The following is a 25074-nucleotide window of genomic DNA, read 5'->3' as shown; positions in this document are numbered from 1 at the left end:
CCTTTCGCGCATAAAACCTGGGGAAGGGGTCTTCTTTAGGGGAGGCAGAGTGTAAAGGATTCAATGGTGTTGATGGTGAAGTAACCTTGAGTGCATTCCACAGCCCGGGCGATGGGCCAGATGCATCGGCGGAGACTTTATCTTTGCGCGGGAGATGAAGTCTCCGTTCCCATGGGAATCAGGAAGGGAGGATGGGGTGAATGGTATTATAACCTGTGCTTCTGGCGGGAAGTGTCATTCCTGCCACTGCGTGTACTTGAGCTTTCTAAGATGTCTTAATAAATGGACTTTCACTACCAAAGCCTTTTATTTCTGCGTCTATGGAATTCCTTACACCCATCCACAAAACTTTATCCAGTTCCTCCCTTTTCTCTTAGTCTGCTCTTGTACGCTTTGTGTGCGTTGTGTTCATTGCTTAAAATAGGTTTCTTGTTTTACTATTTTTATTTAATAAAACCTGATTTTAGTTATATAACTGCCTATTCATTTGACAGTTTTCACTCAGGAATATCCTGGTATCAATGTTATTCCAGGTTATCAGTCCCAGTTATCCTCTCTTGCTCTCTGACTTCAGCTAATTTCCCCAACTGAAGCAAACACTGTTTACTTAGGGCAGTGGTGGAGAACCTATGGCACAGGTGCCAGAGGTGGCACCCAGAGCCCTCTCTGTGGGCATGTACAAACAGAGTGCTCCCCCCCCCCTAGGCTGACCTGGGCTGCTGGGCTCGATTATGAGCATTAAACCTAAGACCTCGTTTTGGGGATCAGTGTACGTAACCCTGTTGAGCACTGTTGAACCCCACTGATTTTCATGCGAAGAATTAAAGCGTGATCCTTTATTTGGGAGTAAGCTCGGTTGCTGGCAACGGGGCTTGCTTCTGAATAAACCCTCCAAGGGTCATGATTCACCCTTTGGAAGAGTTGCACGGTAGCTTCAAAGCAAAGCCACCGACTACCACCAAGCTTACTCCTGAGTAATGCACGCCTTGGAGCCAACCGTTTTTCTAAACTAAAACCTCAGTATTCAGGTTAAATTGCCATGTTGGCACTTTGCAATATTATTATTATTATTTATTAAATTTATAGGCCGCCTCATCCCCGAAGGGCTTGAGGCGGCTCCCAACACGGCTATAAATAAGTGGGTTTCGGGTTGCAATCTGGGCACTCGGTCTCAAAAAGGTTTGCTATCACTGACTTAGGGCAATGCTGCGGCCAAAGTAGAATTAACTGTTGATGAACTGATTTCCCTCAAGATACAAAAATTCTGATTCTATAGGTATTTTATAATATTCTAGACTTGTGTTTATATTTTAGAATACTCTAGGCTAGGACCCTCTGCATGGAATCATGTTTGGAATACTTTCCCCCATGAATGAATGCTTCTTTCAAACATTTACAAAAGAGAAAAAACAGTTAAAAACTTCTGCATGTCTGTTTTTTTAGACAACCAGACAAAATAAAGATACAGAGGTGTGGGGAGGGGAGAGGATCTTGCTAGTATCTCACCCACCAGCTTGGAATTTGTTTAGACATTCATGTTTCTCCTGACCTCCTTCTGGGGGCATAGCTATGTAAAATGATGCCTGGGGCACATCCTGGGCACTGACCACCCACAGCTGAATCCTGCCCCCTTACAACTGCCCCTTACCCCCACACTTCACATAGAGTTTGGGGCAGGGATGCTGTTGAACAAGGGCCAGTGGGGCATGCTCCATCCCTAAGGAGCTCGAGAACAGGGCAGCCAGGCTTGCCCTACCCCCCAACTCCTTGTGGATTTGAGGAGTGATGTGGGCCCATTTGATGCTGGCCTCAGCTTGCCCAGGTCCAGCTATAAACTGTAGGCTTCCAGGTAAGGTGGAGTTACCAATCATGTGGAGCTTGGGTGGTTTAGGCAATAGTATAAAGCTGGAGCCTTACCCAGTTGCTCAGTTTGATCCTGGCCTCAGCAAGACTTGGGTGGAGCTTAAAGCTGGATGTGGGCGAGCTGTGACCAGCATCAAAAGGGCCCGTACCACTCCCAAACTCCATGTTTAGTTTGAGGGCAGAGTGAGCCCAGCTTGTCCCACTCTTGAGCTTTACATAGAGTTTGGGGTGGGCCGAACCTTGCAGGTCATTATTCAACTCTGCCCCAAACTCCATGCAAAGCGGCAGCTCTGCAATGTGGTTTGCCATTGCCTGCCTCTACATGGGCAGAGAGAGTTCTGAGAGAACTGTGAGTAGCCCAAGGTCATGCAGCAGGCTTCATGTGGAGAAGTGGCAATAAGAGATTAGAGTTCACTGCTCCTGACCACTACATTTCACTGGCTCATGCATGTGTACTTGTACAATTGGTGAATAATTTGGAACCATGGCCTACCCATGCAAGTTTATCTTTCACCCACACAGAAAAATGAGTGTCTGCTTAATTGATCAGTTCATTTTTATGTTCTTTCTTGAAAGGAAAAACTGGACTGTTTCTTGGATTGTTCTCACTGATCAAAAGTTAGAATTTTACAAAGATTCCAAACAGCCAGCTGTGGCCAATCTGGTAAGCAGTTATCTTTCTTATATCTCATCTTTTCAGGAACATTATTGAATAAAAAGTTTGGCATCATCAAAAAAGAAAAAAAATCACAGAACTGCTAAGCCTGAGACATCTGAGAGCAGATGTAAGAAAATGACTCAATAAACTTTTAATCAGATGAGAGAGGAACTCAGCATATCTTTTATTAAGAGATGCTTTTTGAGAATAATTACAAAGTGAGATGGATGGTGAGTGGCTTGCCCATAATGTGGAGGTAACACTTTAAATTAAGGTGCCAGTTATAAATGCTTTATTCTTATTTATGAAATGATCTCTAAATGCAACTACTTCCTCAAATAATGTATTATGAAGTATGTTATAAAATGCATTAGTAATAAATGCTTAACAGATGATGCGATGAGAATCTGTTACAAAGGATATTATAAGACGTAAATTGTATTAAACCCTGTGGTTGCATCTTTAATAGATGAATTTAAGTTTCTATCCTGTTTGCTATAAAGTGGCTTGCATATCATAAATAATAATAAAGTAGTTGTAAATGGCACCTTAATATAGGGTGTTACCAAAGAGCAAAACATTGGAAGTTAGCAAAGTGATTTTTATCTCTGTCTAAATTTGACACTTTCTGTAATGTTCCTGAATATTCCTTGTGGCTTGCTCTAATGTGGTTAATGTAGTTTCTGTGTTTCAAAGCTGAATTCACCATACCGGTTTTTTAAAACAAAAATGTGCCCCGAGGAGAGATCATTGATTGTAGTCTTCAGAGATGTGACAGTTACGTTGCACAAGTCATCATGGCATGTTTTCCGTCAATGCTAGCTGCTGCAGAGTTTGAGCCTCTTCTCTGGACTCCAAAAAACCCCAGAGAAATCTATAAAATTATGACACTGTGGGCTGAACAGGGACAGGTTTGACAGAGCCCTATTGTGATGGCCTCCCAAGGCTTGATCAAACCTGCCATACCTTATTGGTTTGATGGGGGACCAAAAAGGTGCTCTGTTTGACAGGAGTCACAAACAATAAATGCATTTAGGGATGTCAGGTGATGAGCATCCTTTTCGTTTTGTTCTGTTACTGGCGTTTGTGCCATTGGTATTTTGAGCCAGGGGGCACTTTCCTTTTTTTCTTTTAATGGTATATTCGACAAAAAAGGAAAAGGAAACAATAAGATGCATCTTTGATGATTATATGAATCAGGTTAGGTGCTTTGATGGTTAAATAGATAATTGTTTGAATGTTCAAAAAGGAAATTATTATAAATGTATATTTATTAGAAATGGTGTGGAACCTGTTGCAGTGTCACCTTCTTATCTTATCTGTGTAAAATCGACAATGTATTCCCCAATGAAAACTGCTATTGATTATGATGCACTGTTGTTCTCCTACTGTTCATCCCTCCAGCTAAGATCCTCATGATCTCTGTGTCCCCTACCTGCAAAGGTGAGGTGTGGTGCACTTGGCCTGTATGATACCCTCTCCCTTGAGTCTCAGCTGGCACCTACTCTACTCTCTTTTAGGTGCCAGGCCAATACATTTCGTTTTGCTTAGGTGTTTAACTAAGGCTCATTCCGCACATGCAGAATAATGCACTTTCAAACTGCTTTCAGTGCTCTTTGAAGCTATGCGGAATGGCAAAATCCACTTGCAAACAGTTGTGAAAGTGGTTTGAAAACGCATTATTTTGCGTGTGCGGAAGGGTCTAAGAGACGGATCTTTCCAAATTGCTCATGTGGTTTTGTGTAACCAAAGGACTGTCTTTTTTGTTTAATGGCTTGTGCTTAAGGTGTGGCTTGTTCTTAGAAGCTGTGGAATGTTATTCATTAACTTTTACTGTATTTTTTAGCTGAGAGCCACTTTGAGCATATCCCTGGAGAGACAGCAAATATTTTTTTATAGATCGATAACTAAAAATGTTTTTCAAAAATGTTCTTGATTCTGGATTGCCAGTCTTGGTCTCTAAGATTTCTTGAGTCTAGCCTGTCCAGCAGGCCTGCCCAACATGTCACCACGACAGTAAACACAGCCTACCTGTTAGTGTGGTTTTCACAATCTGATGTTAGTCTGTGTTTTCAACAAAGGTCTGAGTTGCATTGATAATTCTCCTAATTCAGTTTTGTTTGCACATTTAGCATTTTAAGGGTACCATTATGCATGAAACGTTTACCTTGTGGCTCTTAGCTGCACAGTGAGGCTGTATCGTGGTCTCCTGATGCTTCTCTGTTTACACACAAGGAGCTATTCTCTGCCTGCTCTGCAGCTAGCTTGCTGGTCTCAACAGGCCTCTGCAGCTTTTCCTGGTTCTTTTAACTCTGGCCATCAACTCCTCTTACAGGCACAGATCTCACTACATACAATAGCTGCAAGATAAAGGGCTGTGTTAAAGTCCTTTAAATTGCATTTATATTGATATACCTGTGATATAACTCCACCCCACACACACTGGGTCACCTTTTAGGGAAGAGTGATATCAACCAGTTGAGACTTACATTGTGAGTATAATGACATCCCAACACATTAGTTCAGGGATTCCCATTTTGGTGCCTATGGACATCATGGTGCCTTCTGATACCTTTCTTGGTGCCTGCCAAGTGTTTTTAGAAAGTGGGCAGGGCTTCTAATTGGCCACTGGAGATATGATTGGCTGTGAAGGTTTTTGATTAAGTTCCTTTGGTTGCAGATATCACCCCAACACAAGGATCTTCACTGCTTGACTGAAAGTAAGCTGTGTATAATTAAGAACATTTAAAATAATATTCTAAACAATATGTTAATTTTAAAAGGTATTCTGTTAAACAGAGCTTTCGCCTGAAAGATTAAGGAGTCACTATCAGGGCTATTCATGACCTTAGTCCCTGACATTTTGTGGTTGGCTCTGCTTCCTGCAGCAGCCATTTTGTAGTTGGCTCTGGCTACTGTGGCAGCCATTTTACGATTGCATCCACCACCCTGTGTCAGAATTCCAAAGGTGCCTGCAGGCTTAAAAAAGTTGGGGACTCATGGTATAGTTAGATTTGGCAATATCCCACCATCAACAGCCAAGCTGGAGTGACTGCTGTCCTTCCTTGGTCACCATTGTGTTACATAACTTTCATTATGAATAAATAAAATGAAAAATTATACAAAGTTTAAAGTACCAGAGGAGTAGCTTTTGCATGTACAGAGGGGCTTCAGAGATACCCCCTCCAAACATCTGTTGGGCAGGATAAATTGCTTTTGGACATTGGGGGCTTCAGGGAGTGGCTTCTGATTCAGTGCAAGGAGTACAATGTAAGCAGGAACTCACAGAAGTTCCAGTAAATGCCCAGAAATGGTTAGGTATGGATGTAGATCTTTTTGATCTAGGTCATTTTTAAGGGATAGAAGCATAGTATATAGATAGTTTCTTTAGACTGTAAATTTCATTTGCTATCCAGATTTTGCCACAAAGCATTGGAGTCATTGCATTATTATTTGATGGTTGAATTCTCCCACTACCGAAGTATTCTGCCAATAATAGCACATCACTGTTTCTTGGTGAGCTTCAGGATCAGAAAGAAAAGTTCTTTAACAAAAGCATTTTTATGGAGGCAGTCTGATTTGTTTCTGATGCAGCTAATGCAATGTTTTCAACAAACCATTCATGCTGCTCGTTTTCGAGAGCAGCAAAGGAAGAAAATGTACACATGTGATTTCATTAAAAATATTTGTTTACTGAATTTTCTTTCAAGTATTGTTTACTTTGCCGAATGGAAGAATTCAACCATTAATTGAATAATGTAATGAAGTCAACGTTCGTTGATTGTAGTATGAATTTAATAACAGCAATCTTATTTTTAGTAAGGAAATGATGTGATTTACTAAAATGATGGATATACTTTTAAACCAAAAAGTTATTAATGCACTAATTCTTGATGATTAAGTATTGTGCATAAAACAATCTTTTTTAATGGATGCAAAAATATGAAACAAAAAGAAAACAGTTCAGTGCACAGTTAAATTCCAGTAACACACAGGAAAGAAATAAAAGGGTATTTTAATAATCCTTCTTTTGCTGCTATGAGAAGAATAGTCATTTAGCATAACTGTAATAATATTCTTATTTACAAAGTGCAAATGGATATAGCAACTCCATCTTCCTTTGTTTCTTATTTCCAGATTAAATTTTTTTAGTGCCGCAAACACAGACTTGTTTACAGAATCAAGATTCATGCTTCTGTGCACTTTCTGTGGGATTAAGTCCCATTGCATTTCCTGGGACTTACTTCTGAGTAAACAGTCCTAGAATTGGGTTGCGTGAGATATATATCTAGTTAGCCTGAGAAAACAACTGCTATTCTTGATTGACATATAAGACAATCCTAGACATGACTTAGTAACTCTCTCCTGTGCCACTTTCCAGATCTTAGCCCCCCTTCTCCCCACCCCGCCAGTTCTCTAGACCTGCCGGGGAAACAGATATACAGGTACCATGCACATGCAGATGGTCAGCACAGTCAAGAGTTGAAAGCACCTGTACTACTTCCCAAACAAGTGACTGGTGCTGTCAAAATGGATCTCTTTACTTCCTGTTCTGAAATAGGAAGTGGCATCCTGGCAGTCCCCCCACCGCCAATGGTCCTGGGAATTGCCAGTGATGCCATGATTCATAGTGTTCTAGGAATTTTCAAATCTATGATTTGTATGAAAATCCTATTCTGAAATAGGAAGTGATGTCCCAGCATCAATAGCCATCTCTCTCCCAATTTCCCCCATCATTCCATTGAGTAAACATGGGGGACAGGGGGCATCAGTGGCCCTGCTGGAAATGGCCCTACTTATTAACTGTGACTGAACAAATGGATGGCTTCCAGAAAGGCAGTCCAAGCATAGAAACCTTCCAGTCATGAATCACACTTGCTGAGTCAGAATAACTGTCTATATGAACTGGAAGATTTCTTGTTCTAAGTATTATGGTGATTTATCCAGTGGTTGAGTCTGGGCCTCCAGAGGCTGTGATCCAGTGAAGTGTTAATGCTGAAAAAGCCCCCAGATGTGTTTGGCAAACTTTTAAAGCATGGCCATCCACAATTTGCCACAGGAAATGGCATTCTGCAGTAGGTTCCTTCTGTATTTTGAACCAGGCCTGAATGATAAACTGTTTCAGAGATCCTGACAGCACTATGTGAACACAGGAGTATCTAGGACCTTGGAGGCAATCCTATTTTCCTCACGAGAATGCAGGATCAACATGGACAGCCTGACTTTGCCCAAAGATAGTTGTCACAGCTTAGATGAAGCTTTCCAGCACTGTGGGGACTAAGATATTCAGGTAAGTATCCCACTTCCACCAAAAATTGGTAGCTCCACCCAGTTCTGCATAAAAATCAGTCCCAACATAAAGCCACCTGTCCAACGTTTGTATATACATACATATTGCAATATAAACAAGTCCTCAGTAGCCAGTTCTTGTTTGTCATTTTTGCTGAAGTAGGTGAAAGATTAGATATGTGTTTTGTTGCTTTGTCTGGAATAAATGAGTGAGATAATCTGGAGAAAGGTTATGAAAATAGCAGCCTATAACTTTGATCTTATAATTTTTATTTGCTTATTTTAAACACGCTTTCCCAAACTTTAGCGCAAACCATCTTAAAATACATATTCTTGAAAGTATCATTAAACCATATTATTTCAATCCCTGACCGTTGAGATTCGGGATAGATAGCTACTGTTTATAAGGAATACAGTAAGGAACAATATGGATGGGGTAGTGCTCTGGCTCAGTTGTAGAATATTTGTATTGCGTGCAGAAGGCCTAACTAAGGTCAGTCCCTGGTATCTCCATTTAAATGGGTCAGGTAACAGGGAATGTGAAATACTGCCTGAGACCCTGGAGATTTGTGTCAGCCAGAGTAGACAGTACTGAATTGGATGGAGGTCGGGACCCCTTTGGGGGTCGAACGACCCTTTCACAGGGGTCACCTAAGACTCTCTGCATCAGTGTTCTCCATCTGTAAAATGGATAAATGTTAGGGTTGGGGGTCACCACAACATGAGGAACTGTATTAAATGGTTGTGGCATTAGAAAGGTTGAGAACCACTGGGATAGACCAATGGCCTGACTCATTATAAGCTTTATGTGTTCATGAGGTATTATACCAATGTATCTGGCTCAGTGGTAACCAAAAGATCTAGGGACACAAAGACATAAGTGGTCACAGTTCTTGTATAGCCATCTCTTTTCTGCTCTATATTCTCTCCTCTAATTTTTCTGTAGTTTGGAAGGACTTTGCACACTATTACAGCATTCTATGAGGGAACCTTTTTTAGCACAGTAACATAATTTTGCTAGCATTATTCTGGGCTGTTTTCCAGGGCCGCAAATCCAGCACCTCACTGGTACACCTTTATTTTCATGAACAACAGCTGGTACATTCATGAGGTACACTATTTTAAAAGTAATTAAATAAAATAGTGTATGTTTGTGAGCCAGTCACTAAAATATTTAGGGTATAAACGACACAATAAATTTTGGTTTTGTTTCAGCTGTACTTTCTATACTAGAGTTCTTTAAATGAAGTTGTCAGCAACATTCTGTAAGTAAATGTCTTTTTACAAGAATCTCTATTTTGACATAAAATGCTAGTCCACAAAGTGTTTTTTTTCACCCTCTGGAGAGTTTATTCAGAAGATGATATTTTACCCCTGGTTGTTAACCTTCTGCAAACTAATTTATGTAGTGAAAATGCCTTTGAAATCCATATTCACAGAGAGCAAGATTTCAGCATAACAGGCAGTTGTAGCAATTTATAAGCACAGCCTCTTCCAATGGCGCTGATGTAACATAATTGGTCTGACTGAAGAACACAAAGCAAGGACGTTAAATGTTTGAGGGAGCACTTGTATTAGCCTTGATTTATTCTAATGTAATGTAGGAGGGATTTATGGACTTTAGGAATGATATCAAGGGCAAATGGTATACTCAAGAAGTATTTTGTTCGCAACGGTGAATAGCAATTAGAGAAGAACTTCCAAATCCTAGGTGTTCTGGAGTGTTTGTGGAAGAGCAAGCATTTGACAGAGCAATTCTAAACAGATTCACACCCTTTTAAGTACATTTTTTCCAATGGATTTAGAAGGGGGTTAATTCTGTTTAGGATTGCACTGATAACCTTTAGAATAAAGGTAAAGGGTGGGGGTATGAAATGTAAATGTGAAAGACTGTAGAAATCAAATTTGAAGTATTAAAAAACTGCCAGGTTTCAAAAAAGCTCATTTATAAGTATTTGCAGACCTGAGTGTCATATGTATCTAGAACACTGTTTCCTAACCTATAAGTTGCAACCCATAAATAGGTTGCAAAGAAGTGGGTCACGGACTCCCATTGGCTAATGGTGGCTCTTCCCTTCTTTCCTTGCCTGGGGCTAGTCTGAGTTGTGCTTATGGGACAATTATGTGATTGTTTCACCATAACTTCATAACTTCAAACATTTATTAATAAAATATTTATACCCTGCTCTTCTTCAATAATTGGTCCATATGATTATGTAACCAGAGGTACATGGGACTACTAATGTATACGAAATATATGATGCGAACTGCCTCATTTATCTACCTCTTCGTTATCATGCCTAGTTCATTGATAATCTATGGCATTCATGGGCATACAAATTAGTCCAAGAGAGAACTATTAATTGGAGATACTATTCTTGAAATGAAGCTTGAGATTCTGAAATTTAGGGTTTATATCCTGCCAGCCTATGAGGAGCGAAGCCTGGCATATGTAACCTTATTGTAACTCTCATGTAACCTGATTGATGTGCACCTTGATTGATATGTAAAGAGCCTTTCTCGCTTTTCTTCCTACCCCTTCTGATGTTTATAGCTTTGACACCAATTATAGATAACTAGGCTGAATGACCCTGAGGAGCCTCTCTGATTTGGGGAAACAGGATATGGCCATTGGCCCGAGGGGGGAGGCGAGGCAGGTGGCTGCATCTATCAATATCGTGGCCTTGAAGGCACCTAAGCCTCTAAACAAATCTTTTCACACTTTTTCTGAGAAAGCGGCAGGGGGGATTGGGCAAAGATAAAGGAACCCGGGAAAGCTAGGTTGAACACAACTGGCTTTCTCAAGCTAGGTACTTCCTGCCTTTCAATAAACACTACTGATCAAGAATCCAGAGTCTGTTTATTGGCTTAAGGTCCAAGACCTAACATAGCCTTTTCTGCTGATCATAAAAGGGGAATCTGGACCCCTTTTGACCACTAAAAACATTGTGCTGGGAATTGTTGGACCATCATACATAAATCATGCTGCACTGGAGCTGTGGTGAAGATGGGAGTTAAGTGAGGAGGCCCGAAGCTATATATACCTATATACCTATATATACTGCTGGTGTCCCAGAGTTATAACATTTCAGTTAACAAGGTGAGAGTTCAAAGCAGAGGCGTAGCTGGGCCAAACTGCGCCCGGTGAGCATTCTGTATTTTCTGCTGTTTCATGGCTCTCCGTCCTGCGCTTCTTTCCTTCCAGCTCATTCATTTTTAGTTCCTTTCCTTTTTCTTGAACTTTTTCAGGCTGCAAAAGGCCTGTTCACAATAAAAATGGCCTGATGGGAACTATACTTCCCAGGAGACCTTGTGAGCCCCTCAGGCCGTTTTTACTGTGAACAGACCTTTTGCAGCCTGAAAAAGTTCAAGAAAAAGGAAAGGAACTAAGGTAAGTGTGGGAAGGGGGGTGGGGTGGGGCGCCGCGGGGGGGCTAAGGTAAGTGTGGGAAGGGGGTAGGGGGCGCCATGGGGGGCACCGCGGGGGTGGGGGAAAGGGAGAGGAGCCTGGGGGCACGGTGCACCCTCCGTCACCTTGTATCTCCACCATTGGTTCAAAGAGCATTTGTCAGCTAGGTGCTGATTCCCAAGATGAACCTTTCCCAGTCTTAGGAATCTCATAGTATATGGTTGAGCTCCTTCAAGACTTTTCAGTATTGCAGCCTTCTACAAAGTCTGAAAATCAGACTTTGAGACAGAGAAGTCTCCTGTTTGAAGTGTTCACTGAAATTGGCCAGCTTTATCTCAAAAGCCAGGCCCTGAGATACATACTTATGGCCCCATCCAAGGGGGGGAAATTAATCCATGGAAGCAGCGAACAGCCACACTAGTGAATTTTGACCTTCCCATGGCACTTGCCCCAATGGAGAAGTGATTCTGCCAGAATGCAGCTGCCGTGGCCCTCTCTGGTGCTGGGATGCAGCACTGAACATACCGGTAGCACCAGTGTCTCCAGCGCTCCTGCCACCGCCGGAGTAGTGGGATGGACAGGGGACATGGCCTCTTGGATAGGGCTGAAAGTTTCCTAAGAATTTCTTCCTGGCTTCTCCTCTGGAGGCGCAAACCCTGTCTGAAATAATATACTGTTTTCGCCTGCTGTACTGTCCATTCAGGCTCTGAGACAGATAGATCCAGTCTCTCTACGAAGGTTCAGACCGTATCTGGCAAGAACTGAGAGGAACAATTTTTTCTCTTTCACTCCCCTTTCCATCTGGCTCATTCAGCCATCCATTAGCCCAGATTGACTGTTACACCAAATAGGAATAGAGGGGATTGATGTCTGATAGAAAGGGGTAGATCATTTGGCCATCTGTTATATTGGCTCAAAGTTATCTAGCAAGCTTCCATGGCAGTGTGGGAGTTTGAACCTGGGTCTCCCCAACTTTAACCAAATGAGATTGAGCCTGTATAGAACTGCTATATAGAACTGAAAAATTAATTAAACTGTATGACACCAGCATCTAGTTTGTAGGAGTGTATTAGGCAGGTACCTGCAAACATTTCTGATCTCAGCTTCAAAGAAAAGGCTGATATTATATTTCAAAATTCTGGACATTCAGCATATTATCTGATAAATATGCCTCTATCACTATGCATTCTTGGTTCTTCATGTTTTATTTTCTTCTGTGTGTTATTTTCAGAAAACAGGGTATAAACCTGAATGGGTGGACTTGCATGGAGCTCACGTTGAATGGACCACAGAGAAATCTAGTAGAAAGAATGTTTTTCAGGTAGGACATGATTTATTATCTCCTATTTTTTGTTTGTTTGTTTTGGTTACTTCAGCTTTAGGAGAAGGAAAAAAAATCTCCAACCAGGCTTCCTTTCCACTTTCAACTCTAGTGAGCCGAGACAGTGTTTGTACTTTGGTAAAGCAATTCAAAAAGCAAAACATTTTCTTCACTCTTCCTTTCTTTTTTTCTGGGCTAAAGTGTTTTGATGATTGAATCTGCTAAAAATAACCATTGAGAACCTGTTGATTTACTGATTGATGTGCCACTTTCAATTTGTTTTTAAAACTTGATTGTTAATTTGTTTGGGTTTAAGACTGGGTTCCTTGACCTAGTGAACCCATACAAATGGAACACAAGCTGGATTCCGATGGAGTGGAATTTGCCTGTTTATTTGTATGATTTCTCAGGCTTTAATGTCAGGTTCATTCCTGAGTAAAGAGAGTTGTGGGGTGGGGCAGGGGGGGGGGGAGAGGGGAGGGGAGCCTTCTACACCTTTCACAGCCAATTTGAAAGGTTATGTAATTTCTCAAATACAGATTATTTTAATGAATGCAAAATAATTTAATACGATTGCTAATAGCCTGATCCTAAACATAATGATTTCTGTGGGAGTGATTTCTAAGTGTGTGGCGGGTTACAGCCTCTGTGATTTATATCACTGGAGAATTGCAGGGATAAGCTACTATTTCTTATTTTGTTTATTTTATCTTCTTTTGTACTGTTGTCAGAGGTTTTAATTCTCCAGTTTTTGCTGTTGGTATTGTAGATTAATTGGAATTGTGCGTGGCGTGTTGTACAGTTTTTATATGCAATTTACACAAACAGTGTATGTTATAGGTATCATATAATAAGTAACTTGGGCTTATTGAGAATGGAACGACGTTGTACAATTTTGAGAAAAAAATGGTAGGAAGAAATAAAGTAGTATACAGTAATCACAGGTTCAGTCTGCACAAGAGAGAAGCAAAATTATAATGTGAGGATTCAGGTTAAAATAGCAGGCATGAGAAATTCAAAATCATCTCCACTAAATTACACCAATATGCAGATGACACTCAACTCTATCCTGTGCTGCCAACAGATCCCACGGAAGCTGTGGAAGCCATAAACAGATTCCTGAATGCAGTTTGGAAATAGATGAGGTCTAACAAACTGAAACTTAGTCCTGACAAAATGGAGGAACTACTAGTGGGGGTGGGGGGAAGGTTTGACCCATGAAATGGATTATCTCCTATTCTGGATGGGGTTACATTCACCTTAAAAGAGTAGGTTCACAGCTTGAGGGTTCTCCTGGACCTAGATCTCCTGGTGGATAAACTCCCCTCCCTAATGAGCCACACAATTCACCAGCCTTTGGAACCGTGGATCCATCTTCCTCCACAGCCTTTCCCCAGGCTGTTGGCTCCCACCAGCCATGACCAGCACAGCTGTAAGAGGTAAGCAACATTCCGTGGCACTGGAGGGTTGGGGGAGAAGACAGGGGGCCACACAGCCTGGCGAGGATCCTGGGTGTGGGAAGGTGCAGCAGCTGCCTCAGGCCTCTCCCACCTTGGTCTTAGAGAGGGCGAGCAACCCCAGCGATCTTTGGTTCGCCCATCTCTTAGGCCGTGGCTGCGGCGGCATCTGTCCCACGACAGTGTCAGTGGTGGCCAGAGGTGTCTTTCATCAGCTTTGATGTGACTCAGCTGTGGCTCTTCTTGGGCGGAAAAGATCTTGCCACTGTGCTGCATGCCTTGGTAACTTCTAGAGTAGATTACTGGAATGCAGTCTGCATAGGGCTTCCTCAGAGGCTGTCCAGATTCTGCAGTTGTTACAGAATGTTGGCCGAAATGGGTCATAGAGACCTAATCACTTCAGCCTTGTTCCATCCATGCTGGCTTCTAATTTGCTCCAGGCTCAGTTCTAACAAGAAAGAGGTTCTCTTTCTCCTAGGAGAAAGGCAGAGATCTCCCCTGCCTTGGATAGGGTTATATTCCCCTTAAAAAGCCAGGTTTGCAGCTTGGAACTGCTGCTTGATACAGCCATCATCTTAGAAAATCAGGTGACTACTTGTGTTTTGGAGTGTGTTTCTCAGCTTCAGATGATGCATCAACTGCATTCTTTTCTGGGTTCTTTCAGATGTAACCACAGTGATCCATGCCTCAGTTATCTCTAGACTGGACTACTGCCATGCACTCTATTTGGGGCTATCCTTGGAGAGTGCTCAGAAGCTGCAACTAGTGCAGAATGCTATGGCTGGATCACTGGTTGAAGCCAGTTGTACTGGCTGCTGATTCCTCCTGAGCTCCAATCAAAGTGTTTGTTTTGTCCTATGTGGCTTGGGACTGGGGTATGTGAAGGACCATTTTCCTCCACATGTTGCTGCTTGGGAATTAAGACCGCGAGGAGATGCCTTCCTGACTATTTCACCAATTAAAGACACTTATTAATGGGTACATGAGAGAGGGTCTTTTCTGTGGCAGCTCCATATTTATGCAGGAAGTTGTCCCTGGCCTCTCAACATTAATGTTCAGGAGGCATTTGAGGATCAGTTTTATTTATTTATTGGAGTTTTTAAACAATGATTTGTATGGGTTTTATATTAGTGGTTTTTATTATGTCTATATAACATTTTATTTATACTGTTAGCTGCCTTGAGTTCTGCAATGGAGAAAGGCAGCTAGTAAATGTTTTAAATAGCAAATAAACAATTATTGGTGGTGGTATTGAACTTTAAAGGTCTGTATGGCCTGGGACCAGCATACCTTAAGGACCACTTTCTTCCATATGAACTTAGATATTCACTGCAGTCAACCATGGAGGCTCTGCATTGGTTGCCTTCCATCTGAGGTTAGAACTCTGTCTCCTGAGAGATGCATCTGTCTCCCTCTGTCTTCTGCTAGCAAGTGATGATGTTCATTTGGCATACCCCTGATAACTGTTACTGGCCCTCCTCCCTGATTCTGGTCTTGTTTTATCAAATTATTTTTATAATGTTTTTATGTGCACTGCCTTGGAAACACTGATTGGGCAGGAAGGTGGCATAAAACGTTTAAATACACATTAAAAATTAAAAGGATAAATGAGACAAACCTACCATTTAAAACAACAAAGCCTTCCTTGAGTTCCACCCCTGCATCTGTAGGTACTGCTATGTGCATACCAGGTGTCAATAAGTACCCTTGTATACTTGCTTGTGGGATCAAATTTATGTATAGTTCAAGTATGGGATTTCCCTATCCTGAAGTGTCTGTGTTCCTTTGCCTTGTGAATATTTATCTTTATTGACTTAAGAGAACCCAAAAACAGATTTTTTTTTGAAGAGGCTTCCCAGGATTGTATCAACTCATGGAGCAATTTGTGGCTGAATATTGCTTTTGTCTCCCTGGCAAGCTGACACCTTAGACTAGGTCTTCATCAGAAGAGTAGTGAATAAAAGAAGATTTATGTTCAAATCACATGCTTTAAACATATCCACTAAGTGCTAGTTTGCTCTTTGGTGTTGAGCCTGAAATTTAAAGCACTGGGGATTAAAAGGATTACAACATAATCTTAAATAATCCTAAGTGTCATTTACAGAGAGATGGTTGTAATAACTAAATAAAACCATGTTAAGGGATGGCAGTGTTGTCAGTCAGCAACTGAAACGGTGCCTCTGTTGTGCCATCGTTATCTCTTGTCTTCTTTTCATCAACGCTATTTTTATATTGGCTAGGTATGTATTGATGTGGGCTACGGCTGAAGAAAGCAAAGGCATAAAAAAACGCTTTGCAGTCAGCATTAATATCGTTACTGAAGCATTAGTAACTAGATTAGGTTTTAGAAATCATCTCAAGGTTAATTGTTACATGCCTATGGCACAACTTCCGGAAAGGGCTTATCCATTTCCCTCTTGCTGTTTGTTTCTTCTAAGATGAAAGTCAGTCAGCCTCCTCTGAAATTAACATTCTGATTGGTGGAGCAAACTGCTGAATTTAGCATCAGTTGACATAAAGATGAGCCTAGTTCACGTTGGAAAAATATCATTACTGAAAGGAGGTCTAGTCCCCCTCCCCCAAACGTATGTGATCAAGTGAAAGAAAGGTCCATCTTTACTTTGCATACAAGATACAGTTGTGGAAAGTTTTAAAAAGCAACAACTTTTGGGTATAATCTTTTTTAGGTTCTACATTTGGTGTCAGCTGTCTTTGGATAAATGCAGTACTCTTACTCCTTCAGTGTCTGCAATTCAAAGCATTTCTTTAGCACCAACCATGTGAGATGCACAATGTATTCAGATGGGTAGAATCTGCCAATTTTGGTTCAACTTGGGCTCACTCTTTCCGAACCTTTTCAAAGAATTACTGAATTTCAAAATTCTTTGATAGAGGTCACAAAGGCCTCCACTGTTCAGAATCTAGCCATTCAAAAGTAGGATTTGACTGCTCTGATTCCCTGATGAGACATGGAGGTGTCTCCATCACCAGTCTCCCTTCTTTCCCCTGGCAGTCTCTGTCTGGGAAAACTGTATCCCAGTTGTGTGGTGCCAGCCAGTGGACTGGCTCTGGTTGCCTGTTGGGGAACCTTAGGGACCTTATGTCCCTACTCGACCCCTGAGTTCAGCGGAGGCAAATTTACTGGTGGTCCCTGGCCTCTCAATGATGTGGCTAGCCTCCACCCGTGCCAGGGCTTTTACTTCCTTGGCCCCTGCCTGGTGGAACACTCTTTCTCTGTCCATCACGGCCCTGCGGGACCTAGGAGAGTTCCGCAGGGCCTTCAAAACAGAGTTGTTCCACCGGGCTTTTGGGGAGGCTGGCTGCTGATCTGCCACCCTTCGCTAACCCTTGTATAACATCATACTTGGCTGATTTTATTGTGTATTCAGCCCCATCCCAGGGGAGTAGGAAGTCCTTTTTTTTCTGTGTTGCCTTCTGTTGTTAGGTTTCTGTTGTTACAATGTTATGTTTTAAATGATGGGTCTGATTTTAATATGTGTAATTTATTGTATTTTAATATTGTACACCACCCAGAGCCCTTTGGGGGGTGGGCGTTGAATAAATAAATAAATAAATGAATGAATGAATAAGGACACCTCATTTCCCCCTTGTATTCTTTTCCTTACACTATGTATCCCTCCTCCTGGGAACCCTCTCACTGTTCCATGTCTCCTTTCTTCAGAATCTATTTGAACTAATCAGTCAATCAGGCTCACACTTATGGCACATTAGATGTTTTAGAGTTGATTGAGTACCACATGTGTGCATAGTTCTAGCAGTTACCAAGCAGTTGACAACCTTGATAGCAAAGGTCCTCTCCTAAATTCTGTGGTGCTTGCAATCACCTTCCTTTGCTTAGTGGGGCAGTGTCAAGGAAAGTCACTGCTTCTTCCCAGCTGGTGTTCAATGCTAGAATGGATTTTTCTCTAACGATAAAAAATGTATTTGTAGCTGTTGCGACCCATGGAAGAGTTGTTACTCTGAACAGACTATCTCCGCTTTGAATTGGAAAAGTAGCTCTAGAGACAGAGTGGGAGGAGGGTAACTGAGATCGATAACCTGTGTATACCAGGATGATCCTGATGGAAACTCCCAAATAAAGATACTGTTATAATATGAAGAGACTTTTATTAATAAACTGAATAAAGGATTAAATTGTATATGATTGTTTTATGCCCATGCACACCATACACTCAAGAGCTAACAAGAGGCAAAGGGAGGAAGTAAGATTTAGAATCAAGGGATGGGCGATATCTGCCAGTCTAGGCAAGAAGAGTCTAATGAAGGCAGCACTGTATAGGAGAGAGAAATGGCCAGTGTATCTCATAACAGAAGAAAAAGCCAACATGCAAATAGGGGTGCATGATTTGGATCCAAGACACACATACAAACGAAATGGCCACAGAGCCCTATTTATGCCCTAAAATGAGTCCTGAGGTAGTATTAGATAAACCAGAGACAAAGAATTGATTGCTGATCCAGGGTCCAAACACAGAGAGGAAGAAGTGGTGTGATAATCCATTAAGGTGCTAGAGAATGCTCTGTGTTGAGATCGTCCTGAATGATTGTGAACTGATTGGTAAGGATGTAACTTAATGGCTGTGATGTAGATGCTTTTACTTGTTTTTCCAGAGTATCTCTGGAGTGCTAGGAGAATGATGTGATAGATCCGTGGTGTCGAACCTATGGCACTCCAGATGTTCATGGACTACAATTCCCATCAGCCCCTGCCAGCGTGGCCAATTGGCCATGCTGGCAGGGGCTAATGGGAATTGTAGTTCATGAACATCTGGAGTGCCATAGGTTTGACACCACTGTGATGGATGCATATGAGTGTGGTGTTGTTTCTAAATTAAAATAAGCAAGGTTGGCTCAGACTGAGTTTGTTACCTCAGGGTGAGTTTGTTACCTCAGGGTGAATATATGGAGATCTGCTAACCTCCTTTCTTCAGCCAAATGCATCTCCTAGGCCACGGAAAGAGTATCTACAGCCAATCTCCCCTCCCCACACATACCTTGGAACACTTGATGGATGCCAACTTCTTAGAACAAAGCAGCACATGCCGACTGATTCCTACTAAGTATATGATAGATACGGATATGGCTCATTCAAGCAGTACTTAACTGGCATGAAAAAATCTCTGCCTCTGCTACATCACCTTGGAAGCAGCTAGTCATGGTGATGTTCAATGTGACTGAACTGGCTCAGACCATAATATTGGGAAGCACAAATTACTGTCATTCAGAAGCATTTTGTCAACAGTTTCCATTTGGGATGAGTCACATTTTTCAGCTGGTTCGGTCTTTTTAATTATCAAAGAAGTGACCATTATTCATTTTTACATTCCAAGAGATCAGACCAACACCACCCCACATCCACTGAGGGTGCTGTAACTTGCATTGTCAATAATATGCTGGCAGGAAAGCTAAGTCACAGCTCCATGCAGAATGGGTGGTTTTCTTTCCTAGATATGCTTTGATGGAGAAGCATCTTTAGGATTCAAGGTTAGGAGCAGAGCAATCTTAAGCAGAAGTATACCCTTCAAAGTACATTATAATCAATTGCTTAGAAGGGTATAACTACTGTAACTCTGTTCAAGATTGCACTGGAAGTTATTTTTATGCCCGCTTCTCAGTTAAGATGGGAAATGGACCAGTAACAAAGCTTCCTTTGGACTCTCTGTACCTGAAACAAAGGACTTTGGTGGCCCAAATGCTTTTGAATTATTTAGTATGTGTGGGACCTGACAAATCCTTTCATACTGTGTGCTTGTCCATCAGGATGATGCAATCAAAAACATTCTGGGAAGGATGACATTAGGGAAGGATGACAGACAGGCAAACTGCTGAAACAGTTTATCAGTTCTGAGAAATGCAGTGGCATATTTGCCTAGGGATAGGGAGTACCCTTCATCCCTGTGCATCACAGATGTGGTCACATGGGGGGCACAAAATCGGCCCCTCACGTGACCAGGAAGACTTGTTGTCTTCTGGTGCCCTCGGCCCCGCGCATGTCATCATCAACATGAGTGGGGCCAAGGAAGCCAGAGGATCCCCCCAAGCTTTGCCCCCCTCCAAGCTGCCGGCTCCCCCCAAGCCCTGCCCCCCTCCCAGCTACCAGCTACCAGCTACCAACTCCAAGCCAGCAGCCCCTTCTGCCCTCCCCTCTGGGGAGGACAGAAGCAACTGGAAGGCTCCATTCTGGGGGCTTTGCTTTTATAAGCCCAGGGGCGTGGCCCCATCCTATGGGGGTGTGGCCCGACCCCCAAGCTTATAAAAGCAAAAACCCGAGCACAGAGCCTTCCAGTTGCTTCTGTTCTCCCCAAAGGGTAAGGCAGAAGGGACTGCCGGTTGCTGGCTCGGAGCCGGCAACTGGGTGAGGGGGGCTTGAGGGTGGGCCTCACCATGAGCCCCACCCCAGGTGTAGAAGGGGTGCCATTTTCCCCCTGTACGCCTCTGGAGAAATGTATGGTGATGAAGCTGTGAGCATAAAAGATACAGGGAAATGAAGAGACGTAGTGACTCATAATCTCAAACCATTGATTATTATCTGTGGTTAATGGCAGAACCCCCCCCCCTCAACTTTGTCCAGCACTTAATGTTGAAGCCTTCCAGCAAATAACTCAGGATACTTGCAGGTCCTTGAGCTCCATCTATGTAGAGTGCATCAGCTTATCTACAGTATAATACAATAGCTTTGGTCTGTGAAGAAAATGCTTTTGATCTATCTCCAAACAGGGCATTCGCCTTTTTAGGGTGATCAGTAGATTGTTTGGAGGTAGTTGGGCCATCTTTTTCTTTCCTGCCTTTTCTGCCTTATATCATCAAAAGTCAAAAGAACTGTCCAGGCCAGCATATACTTGGATCCTCTGATTTTGTTTCGCAAATGTGTTGCTCCTGCTGAAGTGCATCTTTCTTCCTAGCTTCCGGTACTCTTGTTTGTTCAAGATCTGGGTTTCAATAGACCCTTGTGCAAATGGAAGTGGTGGCAGCATAGGAAGTAAGTAGTGTATTGTGCAGTGGCACAAAAACATGCTTGGAAGTTGGGGCTATGAAAGCTTGCTGAATGATTTTGGTCCACTCATGCTCTCAGCCTCAGCTACCTCACAGGACTGTTGTTGGGAGAATAAAATGGAGGTAGGGAAAATGCTGTCCTAAGCCACATTCAAGCCTGCACTTTCAGGGTGAACTAAGGTAAGTGTGTGTGTGTGTGTGGGGGGGAGCCACGGAGGGAAGGGGGCGATTTCCCATCCCCCAGTCGTGTACCCAGCACAATGTGCACCCCCTGTCCCCTGGTAGCTCCGCCTCTGTTGTTCAAGTCTGTTCCTGTCATCTTCATTTGGTGCTCACTAGATCTAGTGATAGATGGAGGGCGGTGGGGAGAACGGAATCTCTATACCCAGTGGGTAATTTTATGAACCTCTTTCATGCCCCTCTGCCCCCAGTTTTGCCTAGCTATCAGAGGCCTCTATATGGCACTGTAACCCAAGCACAGAAGGAAAGCAAACTCCGCTTTGGAGGGATTTCCAGGGTCTTGGCACCACTGTTGAGAAGGCCTTCTTTTGTTCAGGCACTGTAACTCCATTGGTGTGTATGGTGGGAGTAACACACACAGAAGCACTTGTGAGACAGATAGCAGCATACTAGCAGGTTTATGTGCAAAGAAATGGGTTTTTAAAAAGATATCCTGGGTCCTGGGTCTGCAAAAGTTGGGTGGAATAAAAGTGCTGAGCTTTCTTCAGAAGTCAGCACAGAATGAATCCTGGGGACTTCTCGAGAGAGACCTCTTTCCAAAAAGTGTTTGTACTCAATCATAGGCATCCTTACTCCTGGCATAGAAGATGAGTATGGAGCCATCCATCTGTCTTGCTGCAATCACTGGAACGAGGTGTAATCTTTTAGGAGTTACTGTGCTTAGGAAGTTAAAGGCCTCTAAGTACATGTGAGTGTGTTCGCCTGAGGAAACTGTACATGTCCCTTCTCTCCCTTTTGATATATCAAATATGAAAATACCTGTTAAAGCCCAAGTCACATCTTTGTTGCAAAAGTCTGGCTTAACAACCTTTAATGCTTTAATATATACATGAGGTAATAATTTTGTCAGGAGCAGAAGCACTAAAACCCAGTGAGGCTCAAGTAACTAATGCGCCAGGCAGCCAGCAATGGCAGTTTAAGAATGCAGTTTCCCTGCTCTCTTCTGTTGCCTTTTACTACATTTACCATGTTTGAAAAGTAATTATTAATTAGTCATTTTAAATGTATAACAGGAGCGGATGGCAGTGACTTATTGCATTATTCATAAAACACATTGCTGCCATCTGGTGGTCAATGGCCATGACAACACTGCTTTTCTCTCAATTTGTTCAGTTTGCAGCTTTGAGGCAACTGTGAATCTTCAGCAAGGCAGTCCTGGACATTTCTGTTACTTAATTGTAGGTAAACATGTTTAAAACAAGCATTCCAATCATTTCCACAATGGTCCATAATAGTCCTCCTCTGAAATATAAAATATTGCATATGTTGGACTTGTTCAACATGCAACCCAATAAGTCAGTTGTAAATGCAGAATGCCAAGTCTAGTGATGGACAGCCTATTCTCACCACACTCCCAGGCAGGCAAAAAAAAAACAAAAAAAACATGAGGTATGTTGAAAATGTTGCTACAATTGGGCTGGTGGGTCACTAGTTATAGAGGCCACACACATGCTTTTACGAATGGCACATCAAAAAAGCAATAATTACACAAATGCAATGTATTTTTTTCAATAAAACAGAATGTAATTTGTGCAATTGGAGTTACCAGTAAACCCCCCCCCTTTTATTGTACCCTCCCCTCCCCTTTTAAGTTGATTGTCTTTTGTTATCCAGAAGGGATGAATTCCTTTCTTGAAGGTTTAATGATGTGGGACTACTTTTTTTATTAGCCAGAGGAATTTTTACAGGTGCAACAAACATTAGTCATTTGCAGCTGGTGTTCAAAGCTGTTTTAAAATGAATAAGGGAATAAACAGGTGCCAAGTTGCTCTGTTTGAAAGAGTAACATTAACACCTTTCCAGGCTGGTTGTTTAATGAGGTAACGTCTGATTTAATAGAGAGGATTACTATTGTTGATGTTTTGTAAATTTCATAGCTATTTTTATATTTTAAATGACTCGTGGCCATGGAAAACAAAATCAAGGGGCTTCCCACCATCTCCCCAAAAGCAAATATACTTCAAATGGACTTGTTAAGTAAGTTTGTCTTCCTGGTACTTGTTCATGTGTTACAATATGCATGTGTGCATGTGTGTGTGCATATTATTGTAAGTCTAAAACCAATATTATATGAAAAACTATTATTCTACCTCTAAAATCTCAGCCTGTGTTTCTTTGCTGACACACAGAGCTCTCAGAACTCACTGAGTGTTTGAATTTATTTTCATAGATAGGATAGCTCAGAATGCCCAAGGGGATGTACCTCCTTCAATGAACAGAGAAATATCCAGCCCCATAAAACATACAATGAATTTCACAGAGTTTGTGTTTTGCACCATTGTTCAAAAATTATGTTGTGTCATGTCTCTGATATGGGGCAGTTTCTTGGGGTTTTTTTGTTTGGGAAAAGTGCCTGTAAATAGCAGGGTTTGGGTTTTGCACAAGCTATTTGTGCCCTGCTGTCTCCTCCTAGTCACTGTCCAGTAGGAAAGAGGAGCTCTTCATAGTGCCTCTGTAGTGATGTGTCATCTGTGGAGCATGATGTTTCTGACTCCTTTGAGCTCCATCTGTGATGGTAAGACCAAAAGGAACATGAAAGAGTTTTACTCCACTTGTTTCCGGGAAGGAACATGAAAGAATTTTATTCCACTCTTGTCTCCAGGAAGGCAAGTTTGTGTGTGTTTATGTGTCTGTTTGGGAGTGGATGACCCTTTAATGCGTCATCATTGCAGGGCACCTTCCATGGGGCTTCCTGAACCCTGGAACAAGGCCTTTGTCAGTGGTAGAGCCACAGGTGTTACATACTGAAATCTTTCAGTTCAGTCCTGCATTAAAAAGGATTTGAGCAGCTGTTGAGAGAACCCACTGCTGGTCTGGGTTGACAGCACTGTACTACATAGAGCAGTGATCTGGCTCAATATCTTAGGTCCAGCTATTCAAATGTTTTAAGGAGAGGGCATAGAGCCCTCATGCTGCATGCAGAAGATCCCTTGTTCAGTTAAAAGTCCCATGTTGCAGGACTTCAGAAGACCACATTCTAGTCTGGAGCTAGACAAACCAGTGGTCCAACATTTCATAAGACAGCTTCATATGTTCATATTGGAATCAGTGGGCTGTTGTTTAGACATGATATGATAGGCCCTAGTATATAATTGACAGATTTAGGCTTTGCAGTAGAAATATGCTCTAGGAAGTGCTGTTCCATTCTTGAAAGCAGGCACCACAGAGCTGAAGGAATGATATATACATGTTCGTACTTCCACATAACAAAATATGGCACACTTCTTTAATTTATCAGTTGTGAAAATGAGAGAGAGAAACAAAATGAATCCTACAGGAACTCATGGATAATCAAATATGACTTGTTTACATGTTTGGAATTGGCATTTAGCTGTCCAACCACTACATTTCTGGGAGTGGAAAAAAAATTGGCTCAGCCACTTTGCTCCATTTTTCTGTTTCTCTTTAGTAAGTGAGGCAGATATTTTGGTGTTGGCTGCTTGAAGAGAGTGTTGGCTGTCCTCTTTTAGAAAGGCAGCAACTTGTGCTTGTTCAGAGATGCATGCCAGATTATGAAAAGCATTCATGTTTTTCACTGCAAGTGGATTTCCCCCCTGTGGGAAAAAAACAGTCCTTCTGAGGAAAGACAGTTCTGTTAAAGGCATGTTATTTAAAACGTCAGAGAACTTTTGTGACTGTAAGGAGCTGTGTACAAATGGCATCCTACAGATGCTTTAGAAAGTGCACGTGTTTGAAACTCTCAGGTTCCTGCATACCTGGGGTTTTTATGCTGTAATCTCCAGTAGCACTGCTGTTTCTGATGTGATAATGATACCATGAGAAACTTGAACTGTGTCCTCCCTGCTGCCCAAGGGAAGTACTTG

At 42.1% G+C, this 25074-nt stretch overlaps 1 protein-coding gene across 1 annotated transcript in view; it reads left to right on the top strand.

Moving 5' to 3' along the window:
- ARHGAP15 (Rho GTPase activating protein 15) overlaps positions 1-25074 on the top strand; it is a 520646-nt gene that overhangs the window by 62162 nt on the left and 433410 nt on the right. The window contains exons 4-5 of the mRNA XM_048486956.1: positions 2437-2527; positions 12450-12539. Of these exons, the coding sequence (XP_048342913.1) occupies positions 2437-2527; positions 12450-12539 (181 nt within the window). The remainder of the gene's footprint in view (positions 1-2436; positions 2528-12449; positions 12540-25074) is intronic.

This window comes from Sphaerodactylus townsendi, linkage group LG02, assembly GCF_021028975.2.
Source record: "Sphaerodactylus townsendi isolate TG3544 linkage group LG02, MPM_Stown_v2.3, whole genome shotgun sequence".
NCBI classification, from domain to species: Eukaryota; Metazoa; Chordata; class Lepidosauria; order Squamata; family Sphaerodactylidae; genus Sphaerodactylus; species Sphaerodactylus townsendi.
This window is presented reverse-complemented; position numbering and strand designations above follow the sequence as displayed.